This window comes from Muntiacus reevesi, chromosome 11 (genome assembly GCF_963930625.1).
Source record: "Muntiacus reevesi chromosome 11, mMunRee1.1, whole genome shotgun sequence".
Lineage (NCBI taxonomy): Eukaryota > Metazoa > Chordata > Mammalia > Artiodactyla > Cervidae > Muntiacus > Muntiacus reevesi.
The window spans coordinates 18,039,966-18,067,875 of NC_089259.1; the positions used below are offsets into that span (position 1 = coordinate 18,039,966).

A 27,910-nucleotide genomic window follows, 5' to 3' on the forward strand; every position below is an offset into this window, starting at 1 on the left:
ACAACATAAATTTATCATCTCACAATTCTGGAGGCTAGAAGTCTGAAATAAGATGGAGTTGGTTCTTCCTGAGAGGGCCCTGAGGGAGGGATCTTTTCCAGGCCTCTTTGGCTTGTAGATGGTTGTCTTTACTCTCAGTATGCATGTCCGCTTTCGTAAAAACACCAGTCATATTGGATTAGTAGTAGTTGTAGTGTTAGTCTATCAATCATGTCTGACTCTTTGGAACCTACCAGGCTCCTCTGTCCATGGAATTCTCCAGTCAAGAATACTAGAGTGGGTTGCCACTTCATTCTCCAGGGGATCTTCCTCACCCAGGGATCGAACCTGGGTCTCTTGCATCTCAGGCAGATTCTTTACCATCTGAGCCACTGGGGAAGCCATATCCAGCAAAACTGTCCTTCAAAAGAGATAAAAGAATATATGGCAATATAAACAAAAACAAGAAAACAAACATAAGAAATCTTAGATGTGAAAAAATATCAATAATAGTTGAAAAGAACACATCAGGTGGATGAATAACAGAATGGATAGGGCTGCAGAACAAATTAGCAACTTGGGAGACCAGGTGAAGGAAATCTTTCAGAAGGAAGGAGGAAACAGATATAAAATACTTTTTATTTTATTTTACAAAGAGATATAAAATATTTTAAATTTTATTTTACAAAGAGATAGAAAATATTTTTTTAAAGCTAGGCTATTTGGAAGATAGAAGTAGAAGTACTGAATACTATCATGTGACTGATAAGAGTCCTAGAAAGAGAGGAAAAATAAAAATGAAGAGGAAGAAGTGTTCGAGGAAAAACTGAGATAATTTTCTGTAACTTATAAATGATGAAAGATTGAAAGAGTTATAGAGGGGAAATAATTAAAAAATTCCACACCAGGATATTTTACAGTAAAATTAAGAATTTCAAAGAAGCCAAGAAAATTCTAAAGTACTGTAGAGGGAAAGAGAAGATCACAAAAAGAGAAGTCAGATGGCATCAAATTTTTCAATAGCAACAACTGATTCAAGAAAATAGTGGAGGGAAGTCCCTGGCAGTCCAGTGGTAAGGACTCTGAGCTTCCATTGCAGAGGGCATGGTTTCAATCCCTGGTCAGGGAAAAATCCCACATGCCAAAAAAAAAAAGAGAGAGAGAGAGAAAAAAAAAATAGTGGAGTAGTATTTTCAAAATATTGAGGGAACAGAAATTAGAACCAGCCTCTTTCCTTCATCCAATCTGCCACCAAAAGCAGCACATGATTAAAAAATATTCTCAGGCATTAAAGTCCCCAGAAAATTTATCACACAAAGACTACACTGGAAACTGTCTTGTACAACGAGCTTAAAATAAGGGGAGAAAATCTAGTAGGTGCTGCAAGAGATACTGGTAAAATTTGTTTGACTTAAAAGAATCAGTTCAGTTCAGTCGCTCAGTCATGTCCGACTCTGCGACCCCATGAATCACGACCCCATGAATCGCCAGGCCTCCCTGTCCATCACCAACTCCCGGAGTTTACTCAAACACATGTCCATTGAGTCAGTGATGCCATCCAGCCATCTCATCCTCTATCGTCCCCTTCTCCTCCTGCTCCCAATCCCTCCCAGCATCAGGGTCTTTTCCAATGAGTCAACTCTTTGCATGAGGTGGCCAAAGAATAGCTATGACTAAAGAAAAAAAGAATATATATTTCCCATAAACTGGCATTAAAGTGTAGGTAATAACACTATGTAGGTTTCCTAGGTGGTGCTAGTGGTAAAGAACCCTTCTGCCAATGTATCAGTGTAACCTGCAGGAGACACAAGTTCGGTCCCTGGGTGGGAAAGATGCCCTGGAGAAGGAAATGGCAACTTACTCCAGTATTCTTGCCTGGGAAATCCCATGGACAGAGGAGCCTGGTGGGCTACAGTTCATGAGGTCACAAAAGAGTCCAACATAACTGAAGCAAATTAGCATGCACACACAGAGAGTAACATAATGTAGGTCTGGGGTTAGACATAAAGAGATATGACTGTATAGTAAAGCCTTGCTTTATATATTATATATTAGGGGTGTTAAAGTGTTAGTCACTCAGTTGTGTCCAACTCTGCAATCCCATGGACTGTAGCCTGCCAGGACCCTCTGTCCATGGGATTCTCTAGGCAAGAATCCTGGAGTGGGTTGCCATACCCTTCTCCAGGGGATCTTCCTGACCCAGAGATGGATCCTGGGTCTCCTGCATGGCAGGCAGATTTTCTACCATCTGAGTCACCAGGGGGAATATATACTTATTAAAGAAAGGGTTAACAGTAAGTACAGAAAAAGTGAGTCAGACTGAAATAAAATACTAAGATCACAGAAACAGGTCCAAATATAAAAATAATTATAGCAAATATACATGAACTAAATTAACCAGTTTAAGAAAAAGACTGACCATTGGATTTTTTAAAAAATCCAAGTATGATATAATGGAAAACAGACAACCTCTTTAACAAGTGGTGCTGGGAAAACTGGTCAACCACTTGTAAAAGAATGAAACTAGAACACTTTCTAACACCATACACAAAAATAAACTCAAAATGGATTAAAGATCTAAATGGAAGACCAGAAACTACAAAACTCCTAGAGGAGAACATAGGCAAAACACTCTCCGACATAAATCATAGCAAGATCCTCTGTGACACACCTCCCAGAATATTGGAAATAAAAGCAAAAATAAACAAATGGGACCTACTTAAACTTACAAGCTTTTGCACAACAAAGGAAACTACAAGCAAGGTGAAAAGACAGCCCTCAGATTAGGAGAAAATAATAGCAAATGAAGAAACAAAGGATTAATCTCAAAAATATATAAGCAACTCCTGCAGCTCAATTTCAGAAAAATAAATGACCCAATCAAAAAATGGGCCAAAGATCTAAACAGACATTTCTCCAAAGAAGACATACAGATGGCTAACAAACACATGAAAAGATGCTCAACATCACTCATTATCAGAGAAATGCAAATCAAAACCTCAATGAGGTACCATTACACGCCAGTCAGAATGGCTGCTATCCAAAAGTCTACAAGCAATAAATGCTGGAGAGGGTGTGGAGAAAGGGGAACCCTCTTACACTGTTGGTGGGAATGCAAACTAGTACAGCCACTATGGAGAACTGCGTGGAGATTCCTTTAAAAACTGGAAATAGAACTGCCATATGACCTAGCAATCCCACTGCTGGGCATACACAGCGAGGAAACCAGAGCTGAAAGAGACACATGCACCCCGATGTTCATCGCAGCACTGTTTATAATAGCCAGGGCATGGAAGCAACCTAGATGTCCATCAGCAGATGAATGGATAAGAAACTGTGGTACAGATACACAATGGAATATTACTCAGTCATTAAAAAGAATACATTTGAATCAGTTCTAATGAGATGGATAAAACTGGAGCCCATTATACAGAGTGAAATAAGCCAGAAAGATAAACACCAATACAGTATACTAACGCATATATATGGAATTTAGAAAGATGGTAACAATAACCCTACATGCAAGACAGAAAAAGAGACAGAGATGTATAGAACAGACTTTTGGACTCTATGGGAAAAGGCGAGGGTGGGATGATCTGAGAGAACAGCATTGAAACATGTATATTATCAAGTGTGAAACAGATCGCTGGTCCAGGTTGGATGCATGAGACAAGTGCTAGGGGCTGGTGCACTGGGATGACCCAGAGGGATGGGATGGGGAGGGAGGTGGGAGGGGGGTTCAGGATGGGGAACACATGTAAATCCATGGCTGATTCATGTCAATGTATGGCAAAAACCACTACAATATTGTAAAGTAATTAGCCTCCAACTAATAAAAATAAACGGAAAAAAAAAATCCACATATGTGCTGTTAACAAGAGATGAACCTAAAGCATAAGGAAAATGCAAAGGTTGTATGTAAATGAATGCAAAATGATATACCAGCAAAATACTAATCAAAATAAAGACAGTTTATCTACAGGAGTGTCTAACTGACTTTGATTTTCATAAAGGTCTGGAAGTTAGAACAGTTTTTCCAAGTTAACTCTATGACCAGTATGCAGGTCTGGCTTGCTGAGGAGTTAGTGTGCCAATTTGGTTGGAAGCTCCACTGATTGAAACAAAGGAATCCAGGGACTGAAGGATCTATGAGTTCAAGGGCAGTCAACTTAAGTCACAGTCATTCAGTGGTGTCCAACTCTTTGCAAGTCCAAGGACTGTAGCCCACCAGGCTCCTCTATGAAATTCTCTAGGCAGGAAAACTGGAGTGGGTGGCTATTTCCTTCTCCAGGGAATCTTTGAGACCAAGGGATCGAACCTGGGTCTCCTGCATTGCAGGCAGGTTCTTTACCATCCGAGCCACTTAGTAGATGAGAAAAGGAAAAAAGGAAGGGCATAAGTTGCTGGGATCCTCTTAGAGATAGCAAGTTGCTTGGGAAGAAGTGACATCCAAAAACCACGAGACCACAACCCTGAGAAAATAAGTATTAATCAGGGGGTACAACAGGGATAAGGCCCAAAATCCAAGTGGAAGAGAACAGGCAAATGGAATCCTCACTGCCCATGGATCAAAACGTAATGTTTCAGGTATGTTCTTCTCGGCAAATATTCCTACCATCTGGTTTTGAAATGACAGAGCTGGTTTAAAAACGATATATGCCAGGCACTTCAAGGACCCCACATTCTGTAGGCAAAAGTGAAGACAGAGTTAACAGAGCACAATTCTGTTTCACCTGACTGCATGAAAGAGTTTGCATTTTTCCTTTGAAGGCCTGGCTGGGATTTCCGTGGTGGTCCAGTGGCTAAGACTGCCAGTGCAGGGTTCCTGGGTTCCATCCCTGGCCAGAGAGCAGTCTGCCAGTCGAGGAACACCAAACTGTCATGGTATGAATTTGCAAAATTCGACAGCTTTAATGATATGGCCTTGATCTTGAAATTCAGTGCACAGTAATTTTATGGTAAAGAAAAGGACATGAGAAAAGAGAGGGCAGTATGTTTTTCAAATTTCTTCCCTCTTCTATGACTGAGCAAATGTTCTTTAGAAAAACCTGACGTATTCTCATGCTTAGAAATTTTGCTATAGGGATAGCCACTGCTACTGTTTACATGAGACATTCCTTTTCTGAAATCTAAACTCTGAAGTATTTACTATGCTTAGATAAATCACATATTTTTCCTTGTGAGTACAGCCTGTTCAGGTTTATACATACCACTGGGTAATTCCCCAAGCACTGTTCCCAGCTTAATGCATGATGTTGGATGCATTTGTGGAAACTGATGTGAAAGTTCTTTGCTCTTCAAAATACTTGCTAAGCAGGCCAGTTAAAAGCATGCCTTTGAATCTGAAACTGAATTGAAACTGAATTTGGCTTTGGTCAGTGGAGGCTCCAGGAAAATTGATAAAACAGAAGAGAAACTGGCTTCTTTTTCTAGAATGAGAATGGGGAGACCCAAGACTGAGGATGGGAAACATGGCATAATGATGGCAGAATCTTAAAAAGACACGGATGAAGGCAGCTGAAGAATCCAGAAAACTTTCTGGTTTCTGGCCCTTCTGAGGCTTTGATTCAAGAAATATCCTAATATCTTTCTGTAATCTTCTGCCATGCTCTAAAAAGTCTACATCTAAACAGCCCATAATTAGGGAAAAGTTATTCAACTGTGAACAGAGCCCAGAAGATGGTGCAAAATATTTCTTCACTGCTCTCATCACATTGCTGTTCAGTCCTGACCCCCAACTCTGCTCCATGACAAGGCCAGAGTGCAACTGCTTCACGAAAGCATTGAGTGAATGCTTTCATGAGTGGAGCCCCTGCCAGCTCTCTCAAAGGAGAACTCTGTGGTTGCTCCCCTTGGTAAGTCAGGCACAAGATACCACCACTGATACGGTCTCTCCAATTCTAATGGGGATACTGGATCTCAGAGTGGCAGAAGTAGTGGAAGCACTTAATCATCCAAGACAAATAGGATGCGTCTACTGTTAGGGGTGGACTTCCCAGGTGGCTCAGTGGTAAAGAACCTGCCTGCCAACGCAGTAGACGCAGGAGACGCAGGTTTGATCTCTGGGTCAGGAAGATCTCCTGGAGCAGGAAATGGCAATCCACTCCAAATTCTTGCCTGGAGAATTCCATGGACATAGGAGAGTGGAAGGTTATAATCCATGGGGGTCACAAAGAGTCGGACACGGCTGACTCAGCAACTGAGGACACAGCAGCCACCGCTTTCCAGAATTAACACGAATTTCAATGTGACGAATTCTTACATAATCCCTGGAGATTCCACATCTCCTATTTCCTTGCTTTCAGTTTAACTTGTCTGGAGACTCAGCAATAGTCTGAGTGAATCGGAATCACAGAGTTTTAGAAAGCATCTAGTTTGGTCTCTAACCCAGGAGGAGCCCTATTTATGAGGTCTCTGGGATAGTCCTCTAGCCTCTGTATTAATTATATTTTCTTATTTCTGTATTCCTGATGCTTTCCTGGAGCCTTACTGTCAGAGGAAGGACTGCTGCACCCAGCGTTAGTTAACCCCTAGAGACAGCAAACAACTCACCCCGGAACCTGCCTTTCATTTGCAAACCAACCAATCCAGAGCCCCCACTTTCTCTATCTGGTTCTTACATTCCATGTCAATTAATATTCCCTTGTCCTACTCACCCCAGGGCCAGGTACCAGACAGCTGGGACAGCCCCTATACTCTAGAGCCTGCTGAAATTCTTCACACTAGCCAATCCCCGATGGCTCAGTGGGTAAAGAATCCACCTGCAATGCAAGAGACACAGGAGATGCAGGTTCGATCCCTGGGTCGGGAAGATTCTCTGGAGAAGGAAATGGCAACCCACTCCAGTATTCTTGCCTGGAGAATCCCATGGACAGAGGAACCTGGAGAGCTACAGTCCATGGGGTCGCAGAGTTGGACATGGCTGAGTGACTGAACACACACAGCACACAATCCTGAGTGTGCTAACCCTGCCTTACCCATGGGAACCACAAGGGCTGATGCCCACACCTTCCCCTGCTGCTTCTGCCTCCTGACCCATTCTGATGCTTACCTGTGGATCCCTGTGTGGCATGGCGTTCCCTCTCCTCTTCGGAACCATAACAAACTATCTTTTTTCAATGGCAGTAGTCCCCTGCTCACCATACCTGAATAGGACAAAACTTACATTTTAAAAAACACCAGTTAAAACAATTCCGGGGACCAGAAGTTCATTTCTTTGCAAGGCAGCAGTTTCAGTAGTGAACTAAATAGGCAAGTTCTTTTCTATCTTAAACGGAAATCTACTTCCCTGTACCTTCTAAAAACTCTGCCTGCAGGACAACAGAAAATAAATCTACCCATTATTTTAAGAGATGAACCATCAGATATCTGAAACACATCTATGATTGTCTTTGCTGAAATACATGTGTGAGAATCACACACGTGAAATCTGTAGATTTTGGGGGGCTTTATTTCTAGTCTCCTTCAAATGACTAGTATTTCACAAGTCATTTGGTTTCAATAGCTCAGTGGATTAAATATAGTCTTCCAACATTCCCAACATCCACAATGACCATTCATTCATGGATGCATGGATTGATTAAGCAGCCACTCAGCAAGCAGTCTGGTGGCCTTCAGTGGCTTATCCCTGTCCTTGATTTCAAGTGCAGTGTCTGCTGGAACTGGTCTACTCCACGTGTGGCTTCCGTCTCACTTATTTCCATGGGCCTGGTGACCCGGTCTATAGTGGTGCCAGGCATGGCATCAACTAAAATTTCTGAATCTTTTAAGATGAATTGTCATGAAACACATTATATCCTGTACTTAAGTTGTGATTTTACTGCAGCCTTTTAGATTTTTTCAGTATGAATGTAAAATCCCCTGTTTTCTAGTGCACAGAGCTTCCTCCAGTTATTTTTATTTTCTCTTAAAATTATTTTCCCCCAAATAGTATGCTAATTGTAAAAAAAAAAAAATTATCAGATAAATTTGCAATGAGAGACTTAGATCCCTCTAATCTTATTCCCATTTTGGTGTACACTATATATTTTTTCCTATGCATAAGCCTTTGGGGTTTTGTTTTTGGCCATGCCACACTTGAGGAATGTATTTTTGTTCCCTGACAGGATTGAACCCCAGGCCCCAGAAGTGAAAGAGTGAGGTCCCACCTACCAGACTGTGGATCATATTATACGTACGATTGTAATTCATTCATAAATATGATACAAGAAATGATTCATTCATAAGTATGGCTCTAAGGGAAAATTTTTGCTAATATATCTTGGGTGTTGTAGAGCCATACTTATGAATGAATTACAATTAGCAGAGTTCCTTGAGGGCACAGAATATTGCGTTTAAGTATTTATGAACCACAACACAATAAATGATTCAATCTTTGAATGACTACATTGTAATGATTCCTATGGACTTACAGATTATGCATTTCAGCCAATACTGGGACAGTTTTTCCTTCAAATTTCTATAGAAGTCTTGGATGGTATGTGATTCATTTATATTGCTAATTGTATCTAACATTGCTGTGTTTATCCTGATTCTGATTATTTCAATAATTTGGTCCTGTTTTAAAAAGAACAATTTGAAGGACATTCATATCCTACTGAATGAGAATTAATTGATTCTATTTCCACTCATTCATGAGAACAGCCCGTTTCGCTCCAAAGTATTTCTCTATCAGATTGCATACATAATGGAAATTAATATAAGTGGTAGTTAATTACATTCCACTTATGAGTACTATGCCTCCCTTAAGGCTCAGCTGGTAAAGAATCTGCCTGCAAAGAAAGAGACCTAGGTTCAGTCCCTGGGTTGGGAAGATCCCCTGGAGAAGGGAAAGGCTACCCACTCCAGTATTCTGGCCTGGAGAATTCCATGGACTGTGTAGTCTGCAGGGTTGCAAAGAGTAGGATACAACTGAGCGACTTTCACTTTCACTATGAGTATAGGGAAGTTTCCACAGTTTTGATTACAAATTTTCTCCTCACAGTATCTAGTGTTTTTACATTATCAAAAGAAATTATTGATTTAATGCAGCTTATCAAGAATAGCCTAAGATTTCACTCACATTTTCAGCTATGCTTTTGCTGGTCAATACCTAGACTTACATTAAGTAAACATGCAGCTAAAAGAAAAAATAAAGGTGTGAGCAACACTATCATACACGTTTCTGTTTTTGTTAATGATTTTTAAAAGCCTTAAATTATATTTTGTATCATTCTTAAATGATAATAGCTTGTAATCCAAGTGAAAAATATATTCAAATAATCTTAATTGGTGAGCTGACAGCAGTTAAAAGCCAGTATCTTTTTCTGGTTTTTAATAATGTAAACTTATTATTTATGATATTTTCATTGTTTCACATATTTGCCATTGCAAGTCCCTTGCAATGTTTAAATCATTGAAAGAATAACATGGATAATAAGTCACTGACTAATTTTCAATGTGAGTATAAAAAGCTATATCAGTGTGAACAAGTGGATTTCTGTGAAAAACAGAATTAAGACAATGGACAGTCTCTTCAGCCAGGAACAAATGCAGGTTTTTGTGTGTTAAAATACAAGAATGTTTTATGTCCCATCTATGTCTATATTTCGCTATCACTGAATACTTATGCTACAAGTATATACCATACTAATGTTCTATTGTCTTCAAGAAAGGCTTTAATTTTCTTCTAGCTGAATGTAGGTTTTTAAAGAGACTTTATTTTTTGGAACAGTTTAGGTTCACAGAAAAATTGAGACAGTAGAACAGAGTTCCCATATGTCCCCTCTTCCAATTTCCCCTGTTAATAACATCTTACATTTTTATGGTTCATCTATTACAAGTAATAAACATATTGATACATTATTAACTAAAGTCCATGATGTATTTAGATTTCCTTAGTTTATACCTAATATCCTTTTCTGTTCCTGGTTCGCACATTACATTGACTTGTTATGTTTCCTTAGGCTCCCTGGGGTGTGAGTATCTCTAATTTTCCTTGTTTTTGATGACTATGACAGTTCAGAGTACTGCTCAAGTATTTTGTAGGATGCCCCTTTATGAATCTGATGTTTTTCTCAAGGTAAGACTGAGGTTATAGGTAATTTTCCTAGGAGAAATTAGATAGCTAGAGATTAAAAGCACATCTAGACTTCATCAAACTGTTGTCATGGACATAACTCATATACCAATTTTAGTACTGTACCTATTCAGTATGATTAGAGGTAGCAAAGACAGTCTTGAGAAAAGAACATGATCATTAAAAAAAAAGGTTAGCTCTAAAAAATAATTTGGAGGTAGGTAACATTATAAAGAACACAAGCAGTAGTTATATTAAATCTCTTTCTGAAATAACCATGTTCTTTACTAATTAAAATTACAAGGTCAGAAAGGCAAACATACATAAATAATAAAGTTAGTTCAATTCTGTGTATCTACAGAGTTAAATTTGGGATTTATGTAAATATGTTACTCAAATACATCTATGTTTTAAAAACAATTGTTATATTTTTATCAAATAAACAATAAATAAATATTGTGCAGGACTCTCCTGTCTGTGTCAACAATAGTCTTAAATCCTTGGAAAATTTATAGTAAGCAATCATTCTCAAAGAATTCTCTCCTCAGCAGTGGTTCTCAATCTTAAGCGTGGATCAGAATTATCTGAAGGGCTTGTTCCAACAGATTCCTGGGTGCGTCCCCAGCAGTTTCTGATTCCATGGGTTTGGGGTGGGGCCTGAATGTCCACGTCTAACAAGTTGTCAGGTAAGGCTGATGCTGCTGGTCTAAGGGCCACACTATGAAAATCACTGAGCGCAGTCAACAAAGACACTGCATTCATTACATGCGGATGATGATGAGGGTGTTTTGCATGTGTAATCTTAAACAGTTACAGAATCTTACCAATAAGGTATGACTATCTCTTTTATAAATGGGGAACCTGCATCCAGAAAAACTGAGGAAATTGCCTGAGGAGATGATGGGATCAGGTGGCAAAACTACAATTCAGATCTCCTTTGATTCTTAAGCCATGTTTTTTCTGGTACAACATACTGCTCCATGTTGATAAATGAGCGAAATGCATGCATCCTTGGCCTGGCCTATCTGGAAAGGAGACTGTCCCAAAGATATGGACAGTGATTTGTTCAGCTTTGTAGGGTAGTATTTAAAGGATAGCAATTCTTCCTGAAAACTAAGCAAAGGCTCAGTCAGGGTCATGGAGAGGATTCACTTATTTCTAACTTCTGAAATAATGAAGGGCAAAGTGAATTTACAGTATAATTAAACAAAACAGGAAGAGCATGTATTTAATATAGTACTGAATAGTCCTTAATTACTATTATTTTATTCCTTACAGAAAAATGCACATTTAAATTAAAATCCTTAAAAGAATAATCTCATTTCCATTTAAACTGAAGGCATCATACTATTCTACATGTCTGCTGTGTACACTATGTCACCAGTCAACCACTACTTACTCAGGTATTGAAGTAACACAGCATGATGGTCTTCAACAAAATGCTCCAACAATTACTACCACATTTATCTCCTTTCACAAAGAAAATTAAAAACAACAGCATACAAACAAAACAAGCAATTAACATTTTTAAAGTGGTACATTTTACAGTAAATAAATTGCCAAAACTGAAGTTGCCAATAATATAAATATAAATTTGTTACTGTTATACTCTATATAAAAAAGACACTGAGGCACAAAATTATTGGACTGCAGACTTAAAACAGTTAATGAGGTCTAAACATCAGAATGACCAAAAACCCACCCGACTCTGTCTCTATTAATACAAATATTTTACATTAAGAAAGACTCCCTTTTAAATATCTATATACATATTTCCATTTAATACTGTTAATTAAACCCACAGTTATATTTATTTAAATAAGAGTTAAATAAACCGCCCCAAATGCTGATTTCATATCACAAAACCTAAGTATTTTAAATCACAACTTCAGGGTGGTATAGTGTATTCACTGGTTCCTTAGACAATACTAACAAGCATATTTTTAAGAATATATTTTCATCTATACGTCAGGTAAAGCTTTATTAAATGGTAAACACTTTCAACAGTGCAGAAATACAAGTTTCAAAACCAAATACATTCAGAAGATCTGCTGTTCAAATAATATCTTTTCAAAACCAGGTGGAGGAGTATGATAAAATTCACTGAACTGGCAATCCAAAATTGCACTGTCATCAACTAGAGACAGAAAAAGAAAGAAAATAAATTAGAAGCAAACACCTTAAATTGAATGAGTACATACTTATAAACTGTTTCCACAATGCCATAAAATTAATTCGCAAGAAGAATAAACAAATCTGCTATCCAGGTTACAAAACATGATCCTATTGGGTAAAAACAGTCACAGTGAAGAATAAAATCTGTCAAGAACACTGAATGGAAATACATCAAAATATTATGATTACTTCTATATGATGTAAATACACATAATTTGAATTTTTCCTTATTTACCTACCTGTATTTTCTCAATTTTATACATTAAGATAAACTACTTCTTAAAAAATATTTTATTAAAAAAGGATAGATTCACAAAGAGTAGCAAAAACAATACAGAAGGTCCTGGGTAATCTTCATCCAGCTTCCCCCAGTGGTAACATCTCACACCACTACAGTACAATGTCCAAACCAGGAAACTAACACTGATACAATACTGTTAATTAGCCTGCAGGCCTTATGCAGCTTCTACATGTTTTTTGTCTTGCTTTTTTTTTTTAAACAGTATTTATCCAAGAGAAATGAATGCATATATCCACACAAAGACTTGCACATCAATGTTCACAGCAGCTTTATTTGTAATGGCCCAAAACTGGAAACAACCTACATATCCAACAACAGGTGAAGGTAAAAATCAATTGTGATATATCCACACAATGAACTATACTACTTGGTAACAAAAATGAATGAATTCCTGATACATGTTACAACATGGGTGAGTTTTAACTACACTGAGTAAAAGAAGCCAGATTAAAAAAATACAAATTGTATGATTCTATTTATACAATACTCTAAAAACCTAAGATAATCTGTAGTGACAGAAAGCAGATAGTGGCTACAAGCGGGGTGGGGTGGGGAGAGGTGAACAGAATGCATGGCAAGGCGGCAGAAGGAAATTTAGGGGTGACAAATATGTTCATTATCTTGACTATAGTGATGATGTGGGTTTCACTTTATAGCTATTTGTTAAGTTGCATATATATATTTAATGCACATTACTGAATAGTTTATATTTCATTATCAATGCAGGAAAAAAGTTAAGCACTGGATGTGACATTCATGAAATCACTAGTGATTTTTTAACAGAGGTGGTTTCAGTGAAGTGGTGGTAAAGGCAGCCACAGTAGTTGAAGATACAATATAAACAGAGACGGAAGCTATTTTACAGGAAATGCAGCCATATAGAGAAGGGTAAACCCAGGCCTGGTGAGGGGTACAAGTTTAAGGGAGGGTATTTTGGAATAAGAATGATTTAGAATGTTTACAGGCATTGAAGAATGAGGTGGATGACATGACATACAGATGAAATAACTGACAATAAAGTCCCAGAATTGGGAAGTTTGAAATCTAGACTGAGTTTTTGGAACATGAAGGGCATCACTTTCTCTAAGATGGGATGGGAAGGAGACAAGATTGGGAGAGAAAACCGTTAGGAGGTGGGGGAGGGAAGCTGGAGTTCACCACGATGGACTGTTTCTCTATCAAGTGGAAGATGGATCTACAGAGAATGAACAGGGAATCAAGATTGATGAGTCTGGAAGGTGTAGAGATGAAAAAAAACACGAGAACTTAGATGAAGCTGGAGGTCCTAACTGTGAACAACACTCTTCTTCACCGTTACTCAGTTTTGTCTCTCCACAGGTTGAATATAAGGACTGACAGTATGAACAACTGGAAAGAGGATTGGGGATAGGATAGAAAAGGCAAAGGGTAAGGGAATTTGAATTTTATTTTTATCTTTGATAGTATCTGGCTATTCAAATATCTGATTTAATTGGACTGATTTATCAATTTCAATTTATAAAATATATTATACATAAACTTCACTGCATTAAAAATACTGCCAAATCAAAGAACAATTTAGAATAAAAATCTCGTTTGCTATCTTCATTTGTGTAACTCAGTCTAAAATTTTACTGATATTTATTTCATTTCTCAGACTAAACTATTTCAAATATTAAGCTATATTTCCATTTATTTAAGTAAACAAAGACATTACTTTTAGGGTTACCAAATACTACAAGCAAACTAACTTGTATCAAGTTTAAAAATACACCTTTCATGCAAAGATATGCAAAGACAAAGAAGGTAGAAGCACTGAAAAGCAGTATTTAGGGGAAAAGAAGATAAATGAAAACTTTAAAGCACAGGCTTTGGTTGTTATATCAAATTATTAAATATTTATATTGGCTACTGTATACTTTTCTGCCACCCTTAACAAAGTCTGTTACTTTTCTGGTAAGTTACTATAAAAAAGTTATCAGTTTTTGCTATGGTTCAAATCCTTAATTATTTAAAGTAATTAAATGAGAAAATGTTTTTCGATCCACTAATACCACAGGCAGAAAAATCATACACTTGTTGATTTAAAGTTGATAACATAAAAAATGAAGACAGTGATAAAGGCACTATACTTATGTATGTTTCCTATAAAGAGAGACACCTTATTTTTTAGGGATACATATAAAATATTTTAGAATAAAATGGTATAATGTCTGGCATTTGCCTCAAAACAATATAAGGAGGGGAGGTGAAGAACAGAGGGCTGTAGTGAGGAGATGAAACCTGTCTGGCTATTAGCTGACAATTGTTTGAAGTTAAGTAATGGGTACATGAGGGTTCATTATTCTATTCTGGTTACTTCTACACATTTGGAATTTTCTGTAATAAAATAAAAGTAACTGAGGGCTACAGAGTCATCTCTAAGTAACCCAGTTCTTGGAGGTATACTTGTACAGAAACTATACTTACACATACATGGCTATCAAAAGCGAAACAATCAATATGAAACCATTCTAAGTCATAATTTTTCTCAGAAGAGTTTTAACATTTAGGTGATTTTGTAAAGGTAACCAATGCTCAATCTACATGGAATTCCCATCCCTACTTTCAAAATACTCTTTACAATTACATTTTCTGTTCATCTAACCCTTTCTAACAACTGGCAGGAATACCTTTTTGTAAATTCTGTAAAGTTTTTAAAACTTTCTGGAATATAAGACTATATGATCTAAAAGGGAATATGACTATTGCATATTTAAGAATAATCACTGTATTTAGCAAGTTTATTTTTTAAATACAAAGGAAATAAAAGCTTTCCTTAGTCCTGCAAAGAGGGATTGTGATAACCTACTGAGTATACTCCATATACAAAGGTCCTTATTAATTTGTCTAGCCTTCTGAATGATAGTCACAAAGTTAATGAAAATGTCAAGCAAAAGTTAACATACATTTAATAATGTTAAAAATATTTTCACTTACCATAAACAACTGGATACACTGTCCCTCGTATACCTGATGCTGGACAATGCATGTTTTTTCCATTCAAATATACATTTAATTCTACATGGTCATATGTAATACCCTAGGAAGCAAAGTAAATATTAAAAAGAGGGAAAATATATATGTTCCATAAAAACCTGAATAGTCAGAAAGCACTAACTGGGGAGCATGGAAACAAAATACTAAGCAAAAGATCATAACAGATTTTTTCTATTTGAATTGAGCTTAAGAAAAAGTAGTGATGATTATGTGGGGGGAGGGGAAAGGTAAAATCCCATGAGTCCACATTTGAGGGGTAAAACTAAATCCTAGTATTCTATTCAGATAATCTGGGTTTTATGTTTTTAATATTAAGATGATATAAGTACTATATACTGTAAACAGAGAGACCTTTTGTACTCACATAGAAAACACTGCTTTATGTAGAATTTGATTACAAAGGGGGAAAACAGTGAAATTTTCACCATTAGGGATTATTACTTATCATTGTTTTCAGTTGTGGTGAACTGTCTTTATACAATTTATTTTCAAAAAGAAATAATATATTTCTCTATCTCTTTACCTTGGCTTCAAATATGTGAAATGTATTACTAATGTAAGGTGGGTATTTACAACTGCATATAACTGGTAATTAGTATCAAGGGGAAAATAGAAAAACAACAGCTCAAAAGACTTTTAAGAAGACAGCAAAATAAAAATATATTACTTTGTATATTATTAGTGGTACAAAATTACAATTATTATTATTGACATTCTGGAAAACAATCTGTATTATGTACCAAACACTAGATACTTCATATTTACTCATTTAATCCTAAGTATTTTTATTATCTCCATTTTACAGATGAGGCAGCTAAAGCAGAGAGGTTAAATAACTTATTATTTAAGGTTGCACAGTTAGGAAGTGGCAGAGCTGGAGCTTAAACTGATGCAGTATGGCTTTGGAAAACGTATTCTTAATTGCTACACAATTCAAAGCTTGTAAGGACTTTTACACTTTTAAAACTCTCTTTAAAACTCTGTACGGGAAAAAAAAAAAAACAAAACTCTGTACGGTATTTACTAGCTGAAGACAGAAAGCTTTCCTTTGAAGAATGACAGCAGAGACCTCTCAAAAGAGAAATCATCATAGATCAAGAAGCAACCACTTGAAGGATTCCTGACTGTGGATAAATTATATAAACCTAAAAGCTTTTATAGGTAGAAAAAGACCTTACAGATGATCTAGTCTTAAATCCTTCACTTTCCAGTTAAGACAGCAAAGGCCCAGATAAGTCAACATGTTAAGTGCTATAAAAGATTCTCCTCAAATCTTAGCAAAGCCACGGTTAGACTAAACACTGAGAAAGATAAACAAAACTCCTTTTGCTTTATTTCAGTTTACGTATTTAAATATAATAATAAAGTGATCGCCAGGATTCGCTTTTTAGTGAAGAAATCTGTTTTCATTTAAAAAGCATGATTACATAAAAAGCAGCATGTAACCCTCTTTACAGGATTACTGGAGACCCAGCAGTTCAGGCTAACAGGCTATGATCTGGGGGCCCTCCCCACCTGGTGGCAGATAACCTACTGCGAGTTCTCAACCCCACCCTCCAGCAGCAACGCCCAGTGAGGGAGTGGGTGAGACTCTCTGCAACCCCATGGACTGTACAGTCCATGGAATTCTCCAGGCCAGAATACTGGAGTGGGTAGCCTTTCCCTTCTCCAGGGGAGAATACCAAATACCCAGTATCAAAGATCCCCTGGAGAAGGAGATCTCAACGTGCCCCAGTATTCTTGCCTGGAAAATCCCATGGACCGAGGAGCCTGGCAGGCTACAGTCCATGGGGTCGCAAAGAGTCAGACACAACTTAGCGACTAGACCACAAAAATACCAAAGAAAGAAGTGAGGAAGGATGTGAAAAACCACACCGCAGCATCTTAGTTCTGTGACCAGGGCTGAACCAGTGCCCTCTGCAGTGGAAGCATGGAGTTCTAACCACTGGACTGCCAGGGAATTCCCTTAATCTGTCCTTTTATCTGTTCTAGATACTAGGTTTGATTCTCATAATGATACCAAAAACCTGATATGTGCTAAGGATTTATCAATAATTATTTGCAGGTTTGGTGAACAGACTCTGAAATTAGACTGTAATCCTGGGGTCACTCTGAATAAGAAATTACTTAACTTCTGGTCTGTAAAATGGTAATAATAGTATGACCTATTTCACCTTCTCTGAAATTAAACTGAGAACTGCAATTTTAAAATGTAATCTGTACTTTTCAAAACTATATACAAAAGGAATAAGCATAAGCTGCCTCAGGTGTGCCTGCTCAGTGCTGCAGTAGGCCCTGCTGATTCTGTATGGTTATTACATAAACATAATCATTTGGTTGGATGTTGAAAGCTTCTTTTTCTTGATTTTTTTCCTCAGAGAATGGTATATGACTGAAATTCTACACATATGAGAATGTTTTTACTGTTTTACTGTCTTATATTGTTTTATATGTTTTACTTATAATGTTTTTACTTATTATGTTTACTTATAATGTTTTAATGTTTTACTGTCTTATAATTCATTCCAGTTTTCCTATGCTATTATCAGCAATTTGGTGAAATTTGTTTGCAAGTGTTTGAAATAGGAAGATACAGCTATTAGTGTGGGATAATGCTTTACTTTTCAGGATTCTGCTCATATTTCATCTTTTTTGAGCTCTTCTTTTATCAGAATGGGCATAAAAACTCAAAGTCTAATTTAGTAATGTTGACAGACTAAAAATGACATTCTTAAATCTGTCAATATGAAGTACCAATCATCTTAAGGAATGAGATAGGAGGGAAAGAATAACACACAGTACAAGTTCAGTACATCAACAAAGAAAAACTTCTGTTACTGATTATCCTTTCTTCTTCTTTTTTTGGTCTCACCATGCGGTACATGGGATCTTAGTTCCCTGACCAAGGATGGAACCCGTCCCCTCTGCAGTGGAAGCACGGAGTCCTAACCACCGGGAAGTTTCCCTGATTATCCTTTATGTTTGAATATCATTTTTTAGTATAAGCAGGCTGACAGCATCAACTTGACTTCAAGATTTTCTTTCATGAAATAACCCCTTGGATAGGGTGTTCCACATTATGGGCATCTGGCAATGATCTATAAACAGAACCAACTGTTTTAAAGGAAGAATGAGGAAAGGCAGATTTTAAAAATGGTTTATGCCTTTGGTTTCCTTGTTTTCTTTAGTTAATTTGGGGAAAAAAAACACTTTCAATAATTTACCTATATAAAAACTGTTCTTCACAATTTTTTTTTTAAACTGAAGAGAAGAAAGATCAGACCATAGTCAAAAGTTTTCATTTCCTCATCATTTTTCACCTTCTCCCAAATAGTGTATACTTCTTTAATTCAGTAACCTGGATTTACCTGGTCTGTTATCTAATTATTAGAAACTCTCATTCTTTAGATTCCTTTCAACTTGGTACAAGAGCCAGGAACCCAAGACTCTGTGTATAAGGACACTCTTGCTAAAGGAGACCCAAGAACTCTGTTCTCAACAGCTAATGGCCTGAATTCAATGTATAAGGTTCTTGGAAAACACTGTGAGAAGAAGTATCTGAAAAAGACAGAAAGGGATCTCTGGATTACATTTTCAATAGGATGACTTTGGCAAAGACTTGAATATATCTAATTGGGAATAAAAACTGAGAAGCCTTCATAATATGTAACTCCTTCTATCCCCTGCTTTCCCCAAAAAAACTTTTCCATAATCAAGCCTTAGGATTTTGAGTCAGTTCTTGACAGAGTTCTGAAAGTGAAGGAAGTTTAACCAGGCTACATTTAAGGAGGACCAACAATCCTGATAAAAATGCTGTAATTCTTTAACAGAAGTTCGTAACAAATTAAGTAATAAATGGGAGATCGCCAGCTGCAAAAATACCTAATCTTTTCTAACGTAAGGGTCAGTGTTCTTTTAAAATTGTGGGCCAAGGTTTCTTTTATGTGAGAGTGGCAGGAGATGTTGACTAGTAGCCAACCAGTCATAAACTCTCCTAAATGGAAATAAGGGCTCATGGTGATTTTCCTGGCCAGTGCAGCTCTAGAAAGAAGGCATTTAGGTAAGACAGAAGCATCAACAAGGGCTCTCTTTGGAAAATGAACGACCTCATCAGATCCAATCCCGGTGCTCTGGAATTTGGACCACAAGCTCCCAGGCAAAACTAGAAATACTAAAAGCAGTTCAAGTTGAATAATTCACAGTGGAAAACAAGTCCACAAGGACACTCACCACCACGTCTCCCTCCTGTGGAAGGCTGTTTGCCGGCAGCCTGTTTTTCTCCTCGTTGTTGTGGTATAGGGCTCCATCATTTCTCATCACCAGACTGTGTACATCTCGGCCAAGGGGGATCTGATTCAAGTTAACTTTCTGAGTTGCAACGCCAATACCCCAGATTCCTAAAAAATATAATAATTTAAATGTTCCCCAAATCTGAAGAATACAAATATGAAAGGAGTTGTTTTAAAAGAGAGTGTAAATTGTTCATAAAGAAAGTGGCATATTATCACTAAATTATTTTTTGTTAATCTTAAAAGAAATTTTTTTTAAGTAGTTTGCAAATGATGTACTACATCTCTGCAGATGTAGTACAGCCTCAGTACACTCTTATCTGAGTGGCCCCTGGATTTGTATTGCCTGGTTTAAATCCTGCTTGTGCTGTCATCTTGGGCAAGTTACATAACCTCTGTTCCTCACCTGTGAACTATGGAGTCTAACAGTATTTGCCTCTTAAAGTTATCAGAAGATACAGCAAGATCATCCAAGTAAAACAACTGGAACACTGTATTTTTTTTTTAATGGATAAGTAAAGCACAGAGGAGGTATTTTTTAAAAGACGCTAGATGTTGTCATTACTATTATTATTATTCCCCGAAAAGATTACTAAAAAGCCACACACTGAATTTAAATAGCCTGGGGTTCTATTTCAAGCACTACCTCTGAGAAGCAGGAAATTACTTCTTTAGTTTTTGCATCTGCAATATGTGACCAATAACGTATGACCTGAGCAAAACTATGGAGAGGAGAAAATTAATGATAAAATGTAAAATCATTATCTTATCTAATACCTTAAGTCCATGAGTTTAAAACCTTTTGGTGTAAGCTGACTTTTAAAGAGACCAGCTCTCTTCTTTATCAGTCTAACAGAATATGTAGAGCTCCTGATAATATCTCAAACTGTTTCCTTCTCAGTTTTTATCAAAATCAGGGGAAATTCTAAAGAATGCTTGAAGACCATGTTGTCAATCAATATTTCCTGGATTTAGTCAGGCCATCAGAAAGCTGCATGTCTGGACTTCACTGTCTTGGCTTCCTAAATAATTTGATTATATAATTTTTCCTCCAAGGTGAGACAATAGTGACAGTAGGGGATGATACTAATTTCATGTGACAACAGTTCTAGACAGGGCTACAGAGTCCCCTTCTCCTAAAGAACTGTGCACTGTGATACCCTTTGGCACACTGCCTGATGCTTTCATTGAAGGATCATTGCTACAAACTCCAACAACACACTTATTCTAGAAATATCTTTGAGGATAGCATCCTTTACAGAAAATCCAGCAAAAAATCTGTATTACATTTAAGACTCAAGGAAATATTCATTTCTCTTGAGAAAAGGTATGTTATACTTGAGAAAATTATAGTAACCAGAGACATTTTGCAGCCAGTGAGTTAACTTACAAAAGAATGGAATAGAGGACAGATTTATATTTATTTTACACACTTAAGAAAAATCAGTATTTAAAACAATTTAAAAAACAAGTCCCAGAGGGATATTTTATGTCTTTCATTTAAGAGCAGAATTAACTTACTCCTCTCTAGTTTCCCTGTTCTGCACCTATATTACTCATGCCATAATTTACTACAAGTTTCTAAGAAAGTCTTAAAAAAACTCCCCTTGTTCAAAACTGCCACAAGTTAACTAATAGTAACTATTATAATACTCATGTAGAACTGCCATACAAGTCAAGAAACTTCATAATTTAAAAAAAATTTTTTAAATTTTAATTGAAGCATAGTTCATTTACAGTATTGTGTTAGTTTCAGGTGTACATATTCAAAAAATTTTAGAGACTTTAGCCTTTACCAAAATTCTAAATCTGCCAATCGCTTCAGAAGACACTGTATCAGGGAATCTTAACAAGAGTTAAGAGAAAAACTCAGGATCATAAGATTAATTTTATCCTAAGATAAAAAAGCAAGAGACTACACCTTACACACGTGACCAAATGAAATGGTTCATCTGCTGCTGCTAAGTCACTTCAGTCATGTCCGACTCTGTGCGACCCCATAGGCGGCAGCCCACCAGGCTCCGCCGTCCCTGGGATTCTCCAGGCAAGAACACTGGAGTGGGTTGCCACTGACTCCTCCAATGCATGAAAGTGAAAGTGAAGTCGCTCAGTCATGTCTGACTCTTCAAGAGATTCCATGGACTGCAGCCTACCAGGCTCCTCCGTCCATGGGATTTTCCAGGCAAGAGTACTGGAGTGGGTTGCCATTTCCTTCTCCGGGTTCATCTGGCTCGGCTAATCATTAACCATATTAGTAACAAGGCTTGTGTGTTTAACGGAACCAGTACATCCTGTTGTTAAAACACTTTCATACATACAGCTCCTGTGAAGCGGGAAGGGTGGCTCCTGTAATCCATTTTATAGATGAGAAAACTGAACTTAACATAACTAAATTAACGAATAAAACCAGGATCTCACAAGAAGATGTGAGTGAAAAAGGTCTTTAAGTAAGAGTTCAGTGTTTTTTTTTAATTACCTCATTAATCTTTTCCATATATTGAAGATTCCTCCTCACATTCAGGGTATTAACAGTCAAGCACCATTATACCAACCTGTGGACTGGATTTTGAATTCGAAGTAGCTTTTGTTTTGATGTAAAGGTGCACTGGCTAAACAACCTCCTGTTCCACATATTCGTCTTCCATTTTTTACAATGACGACGTCAGTTCCTAAACAAAAAATACAGACACTGTGTAAAGTTCTGTGTTCTCTTACCCAACAATCAAGGTTAATTTTTAAAAAATATTTATTGATTTATTGTTTACTTATTTGGCTATGTTGAGTCTTGACTTGGTTGTGGCACAACGGATCTTCACTGCGTCACGTGGGATCTTTCACTGCAGCCACAGACTTAGTTGCTCCAAGGCATATGGGATCTTAGTTCCCTGACCAGGGATGGAACCTGTGTCCCCTGCATTGCCGGGTGGGCTGCGAACCCCTGGACTACTAAGGAAGTCCCTCAAGGTTAATTTCTATTTCACTTTAAACTCTTAGTCTCCAAAAAATAGGGAGACTATATATACTTTGAAATATGAAATAATGACAAATTATTTAAAATATTTAATTCACTTTTTTCTGGGAGAACATTTATATTTAATATTAGTTTGTGGCTAGAAATTTTGTTTAATTAGACAGTTTCAAATAAACAGTAATTTTGAATTAAACTCAATTTTATATTTTAAACACTTTTAAGGTAGAAGGAGACTTTCTTTTTGTTTTTGGCTGTGCTGTGTGGCTTGTGGGATCTTGGTTCCCTGAACCCTGGGTCCACCTCAGTGAAAGCCCACAATCCTAACCACTAGGCCACCAGGAAATTCCCTGAAGTAGACTTTCTTCCATTTTAGCCAGTGAATCAATTTGATGACTTCATAAATCTCGATTTAATAAAAACATAAACACTTAAAAGAAGCTGGGAAATTAGTACAATTTTCAGTTCAATCCAAACAAAACAACCTGGTAAAAGCTGAATGAATGTATGTACAAGGTCTTAGGCAAGTGCATTGGTCAAGTAAGAACTGGAGAGTAATGAACCGTGGAAAGGGACATACATCTATGTTCTTGAAATAGCGGACATGGAAATATGCCAATTTTGGGATCTTAAAGATATCTGTAAGATAGCTGCTGTTAATCACATTGGAAAGATGTAAACAAGGTTTCAACATCATTAAATTCATTTTATTCTCATGGAAAATCTTAGTTTAGTTCAAATAACATTTGATATATGAGAGTGAGAAAAACAATCTCTTGATCATGTGACTCCAATACCAATTCTTTTCCAAACACTGATTTAGGAAAGCATTATCAGAGAACATCAAGAAATTTAACAAAATGCTTATCTGTAAGAAATATCCCATAGCTATCCCGTGACAGACTCCCAAGATTTGTAATCAGTGTAACTTCTCTGCTAATAAGTTTGCAAACCAAGCAGACCTAGCTATGAGAACTGTACAGAACTCCTCTTTCCAGAGGGGGTAAAATAAAATTAGAAAATACTAACAAATGTACTAACAGAAAGGCAGGTCTCTCAACTCACTGTTGAATTCATACTTAAACAAAAAATTATTTGGGACAAATACATATGAGAAATACCAAATTCTCAAGATTTTACCACAATTCTAAATGGGCTGATTAAAGACACTCTTATAGAAGGTAAAACTAAGATCCTTCGTATTGCACTATGTGCGTGCTCAGTCCCAGGGACTGTAGCCCACCAAGCTCCTCTGTCCATGTAATTTTCCAGACAAGAATACAGGAATGCGTGGCTATTTCCTCCTCCAGGGGATCTTCCCAACCCAGGGATTGAACCTGCTTGTCCTGTATTTCCTGCACTGTAATTGGATTCTTTACCCACTGAGCCATCGGGGAAGCCCACAGGATCCTATTATATGATTATTAAAAATTCCTTAGCATTCTTTTTTTTAATTACAAAATGCTAAACTGCAAATTCTGGGAAAGTGTCTTAACACATAATTTACATCTAGCTGCCTCACAGATCTCCAGCAGTTGCTGGAGAGCAACCAGGGCCCAGCTCCTCCTTAATGGCAAAGACCATGGAGAGCTTGGCATCCAGCAGATGCTTGACAAATAACTGATACGGAAATGAATGAATATGCTCTGCTAAGTACTTTGTCGTGGACATGGAGCATCTGTTTTCTCTTTCCCAACAAACTTCTCTCTGGAGATCAAAACAGTTCCAAGGAAGCTGACTCAATCTCTGGCTCCAGGGGTACAGCTTTGACCTGGGGTAAGTCAATCAGTGCATTCCACATTTCTTGGCCACAGCGACCAAGTGAAAAACGGTTATGTGACCTAAGCCACTACCATCAGAGAGAGTCTCAGCACTTTTGCAGCGAGAATGAAGGGATCAAGATTCTCTCGCTCTTGCTGGATTCCATCGAGGAAGCCCATAGTACAGGGAGAGGCTGCAAGTCGTCACGGACGCCAGCCTCCAGGAGTAAGCAACAGCTGATGGGGGACACAGACAAAAGGACCCCAGTCCCTGGCAGCCCCGTCTTTTCTGAAGCTAGTGCTGCGTTTTACTTTTTAAATTTACACAAACCGATGAATTTCCTTCATTCTTCAACAATTTTTGAGTTGTAGGTTTTACTGCTTGTAACTGAAAGCACCCTAAGTGAAAAAACATTTCAAGAATTATGAAAATAAATGGTATTTTCTTAAGCCCAGCAATACTCTATGGTTCTTACATTTAACTCTGAGTTGGAGCCAAAGAACCAAATCTGAATATGCTATTATGATCTTATTTCAAAATAATTTCTTATCTCCAAGGCATTCTGTTAGGTGCTGAGATGTTTTATACAGAAAGATGGATATATTCAGAGAACATTCTAGAGTGTTTGTGAATCATTAAGGAATTATTTCAAGCCTATTCTATTTCTCTTTTTTAAGTATAAGGACATTTGAATGTGTGTGATTTCTAGTTTTATTATCAAGATTGTTTAGAAAGTCAAGGCAAATTTGAGTACAGTCAGAAAATATATAAACATAGCCAAAGAGTATTTTTTAAAAAGCATTAGACAGTTCTAAATGAATAACATCCCTTTCAAGGAAGCTACCTTGGAAGACATTCATTTCTAAAAAGTATTAGTCACTCAGTCGTGTCCAACTCTTTGTAACCCCACAGACTGTAGCCCACAAGGCTCCTCTGTCCATAGGATTCTCCGGGCAAGAATATTGGAGTGGGCTGCCATTTCCTTCTCCAGGAGATCTTCCTGACCCAGGCATCGAACACGGGTCTCCCACACTGCAGGTAGATTCTTTACCACCCGAGCCACCAAGGAAGTTCTATATTTCTAAAAAACCAAATCACAATTAAATATGGAGGTTGTGGTAAAAAAGAAGATATTTATAAAAACTACACAACAGAAAATCCCAAGAGGAACTCCAAATCACCTTAGGTGATGTAGCATTACCAATATAAGTGACAACTTTGAAAGAGGCAATACTCATTTGCATATAAACCGCATAGATTAAAAAAAAAAAGGCAATCATATTAACCTTTAACATATCCAAATACATGCATACTCACTCGGTGGGCTTCTCCTATTTCAACTTAAGAGCAATTCATGCTTGAAACCTATTCCTAACTTGATAAGCCTCTCCTTTTATATTATTTGTTTTCTAAAATCAGACTTTTCCTGTGACTGAAGAATTTGAAGTTTTTGGAAGACAGGTTAAGAAAAAGTTTCCACAAAGCAAGAAAATCAGGGGATGATATTACTCTACTGAAAGATGCGGGGCAGCTTTGGAAAAAGGAGAACATAGTGGAACAAGTACCAGTAACCAGCTCTCCATGGAGAAGAGACCAGAGAAAACAAATAATTTAAAGAGTAGATTGTAGTAATTCAGGAGTTTGGCAGTAGAGATAGAAAGAACTAAAGCTGATCATAACCTCCAGAAACTATGTGTGGTTTTCCTTTACTATGTTCCTAGCATATAAAACAATGCCTGCCATCTGACAGTCACTCAATAAATATCAGCTGAGTGAATGAATACATGAAATGGAAACATTTCCTGAGGGAAATCACAGAATTTGAACATCTGTCTATAAGTGATGACGAATAAGAAATAATTCAAGGAGATATACGTACACTTACATACATATTTATGTATTAGGGTTCTATATTACACTTGGGAGATCTAAGAATGAAAAGTAAAAACCCACATACAAAGTGGTAAACAATTATCACATTTGTTATTTAGTACATGCTATAGAAATGTGAAAAAAAGAAAAATACAATGAGCAGAGTGTTTTCAGAGTATAAAGAATCTGGGCAGGAGAGGGTTTTGCTACAAATATTTAAGAATTCCCTTTGTTATTTCAATGCACTGTCGTTTAGTCAAAAAGAGATATGGGAAAAACTAAAAGTGCAGATGTATATTTAGAAGAGAATAATTTGGCAAAAAGACAGTACTCTGAAATAATTACAGTGGGAAATGTCTCCTAGAACCACACTCCAGAAGCATGCAACTACACGGGACAAGTCTAAGAAGGAAATAATAAGGTGGCGAGAGGCTATAGAGGGGAGGAGGAGAATGTTAGAGAAGCTATAGGCTCATTTGAATAGAAAGGAAAAACCATATATGGGAAGAAGCAACACGCTATTTCTGCAATAGCCTGACCTGCTAGAAGAAGCCAGCCAGGTGAAATTACACCACCTCTAAGCATGACTCAGGAGGAGCCGCACAAGGGGAAGTTTCTGTTGAAATGACATGTCCTGAGCTAAGCTGTGACTTTAGGCTTTTGCAACTTGTCTTCAGTTTAGGAGATGAGAGGAAACAACCGATAATTGACGGGCTAATAGAAAGCTGTCAGGGTAGAGGAAGGAGAGAGGACAGCTAAGTGTTCTCAACATGTGCGTATGTGACTGAGGCTCGACGGCGGGATAGGAGCACCAAATCGCCCCCGCGCCCCTCGCCGGGGACGTCTGACGAGTCTCGGGAGGCGGCGGCCCCGAGGAGATTCCTGTGGGAACGGGAAGGTCCACACGCCTGTATCTCCCCGAGACAGGAGCGGACCGGGCTGCTTGAACACAGAACCAGGCCAAGGTGCGGTCGGCCGGAGTCCGAAGGAGATCCGCGACGCCGACCCGGTCTTTCGCAGCGTCACAGGGCGAGGGGCAGGGGACGACGCCCGGAGCCCGGCGGGGCCCGGCCGCGTGCGGGGCTCCTCGAGACGCCCCCGGCTGCCCCCCGACCCGCCGCGCCCGACCCGGGGTGGGCCGTTGGGTCTGGGGAAGGGAGGGCCCTTACCCATGTGCTGCGTGTCCAGCTGCACGGCCGGCATCTCCTTCAGAGGGATGTGGCCCGTCCCGCCATCTCTGCAGCACCGCAGGCAGCAGAACACCGAGGCGGCCATATCTCGGGGACCTCCAGCGCCGCCGCCCCCGCCACCTGCAGCTCCTGGGCTGAGGCGACACCGCCCCCGACCCCTCCGCTCCGCCTCCCGCCCGCGCCGGAGCGCCGGAGTAGGTGCGGCGAGGGTGTGGAGGGTCTGTACGCAGCGCGGAGGCGGGTACCGCGACGCCCCAGGCCGGGAGGGCGCAGCGCAGGGTGAGGAGAAGCCTGCCTGGG

The 27,910-nt window shown here is 38.2% G+C and overlaps 1 protein-coding gene across 2 annotated transcripts; it reads right to left on the minus strand.

The window, feature by feature from the left end:
- On the minus strand, window positions 1–27,910 carry SPRYD7 (SPRY domain containing 7). Of its 2 annotated transcripts, XR_010658518.1 has the most exons (7): window positions 27,590–27,910; window positions 22,372–22,488; window positions 19,761–19,927; window positions 15,471–15,573; window positions 11,436–12,173; window positions 7,031–7,124; window positions 1–400 (listed from the first exon to the last, which is right to left on the minus strand). XR_010658518.1 is itself a non-coding variant. In XM_065902047.1 (5 exons), the coding sequence occupies exons 1-5, from the start codon at window positions 27,693–27,695 to the stop codon at window positions 12,076–12,078; spliced, it is 591 nt and encodes a 196-aa protein (XP_065758119.1). In that variant the 5' UTR covers window positions 27,696–27,910; the 3' UTR covers window positions 9,658–12,075. The 2 variants fall into 2 exon arrangements, 1 of the variants encoding a protein (XP_065758119.1); XM_065902047.1 differs by lacking the exons at window positions 1–400; window positions 7,031–7,124 and having other exon boundaries at window positions 9,658–12,173.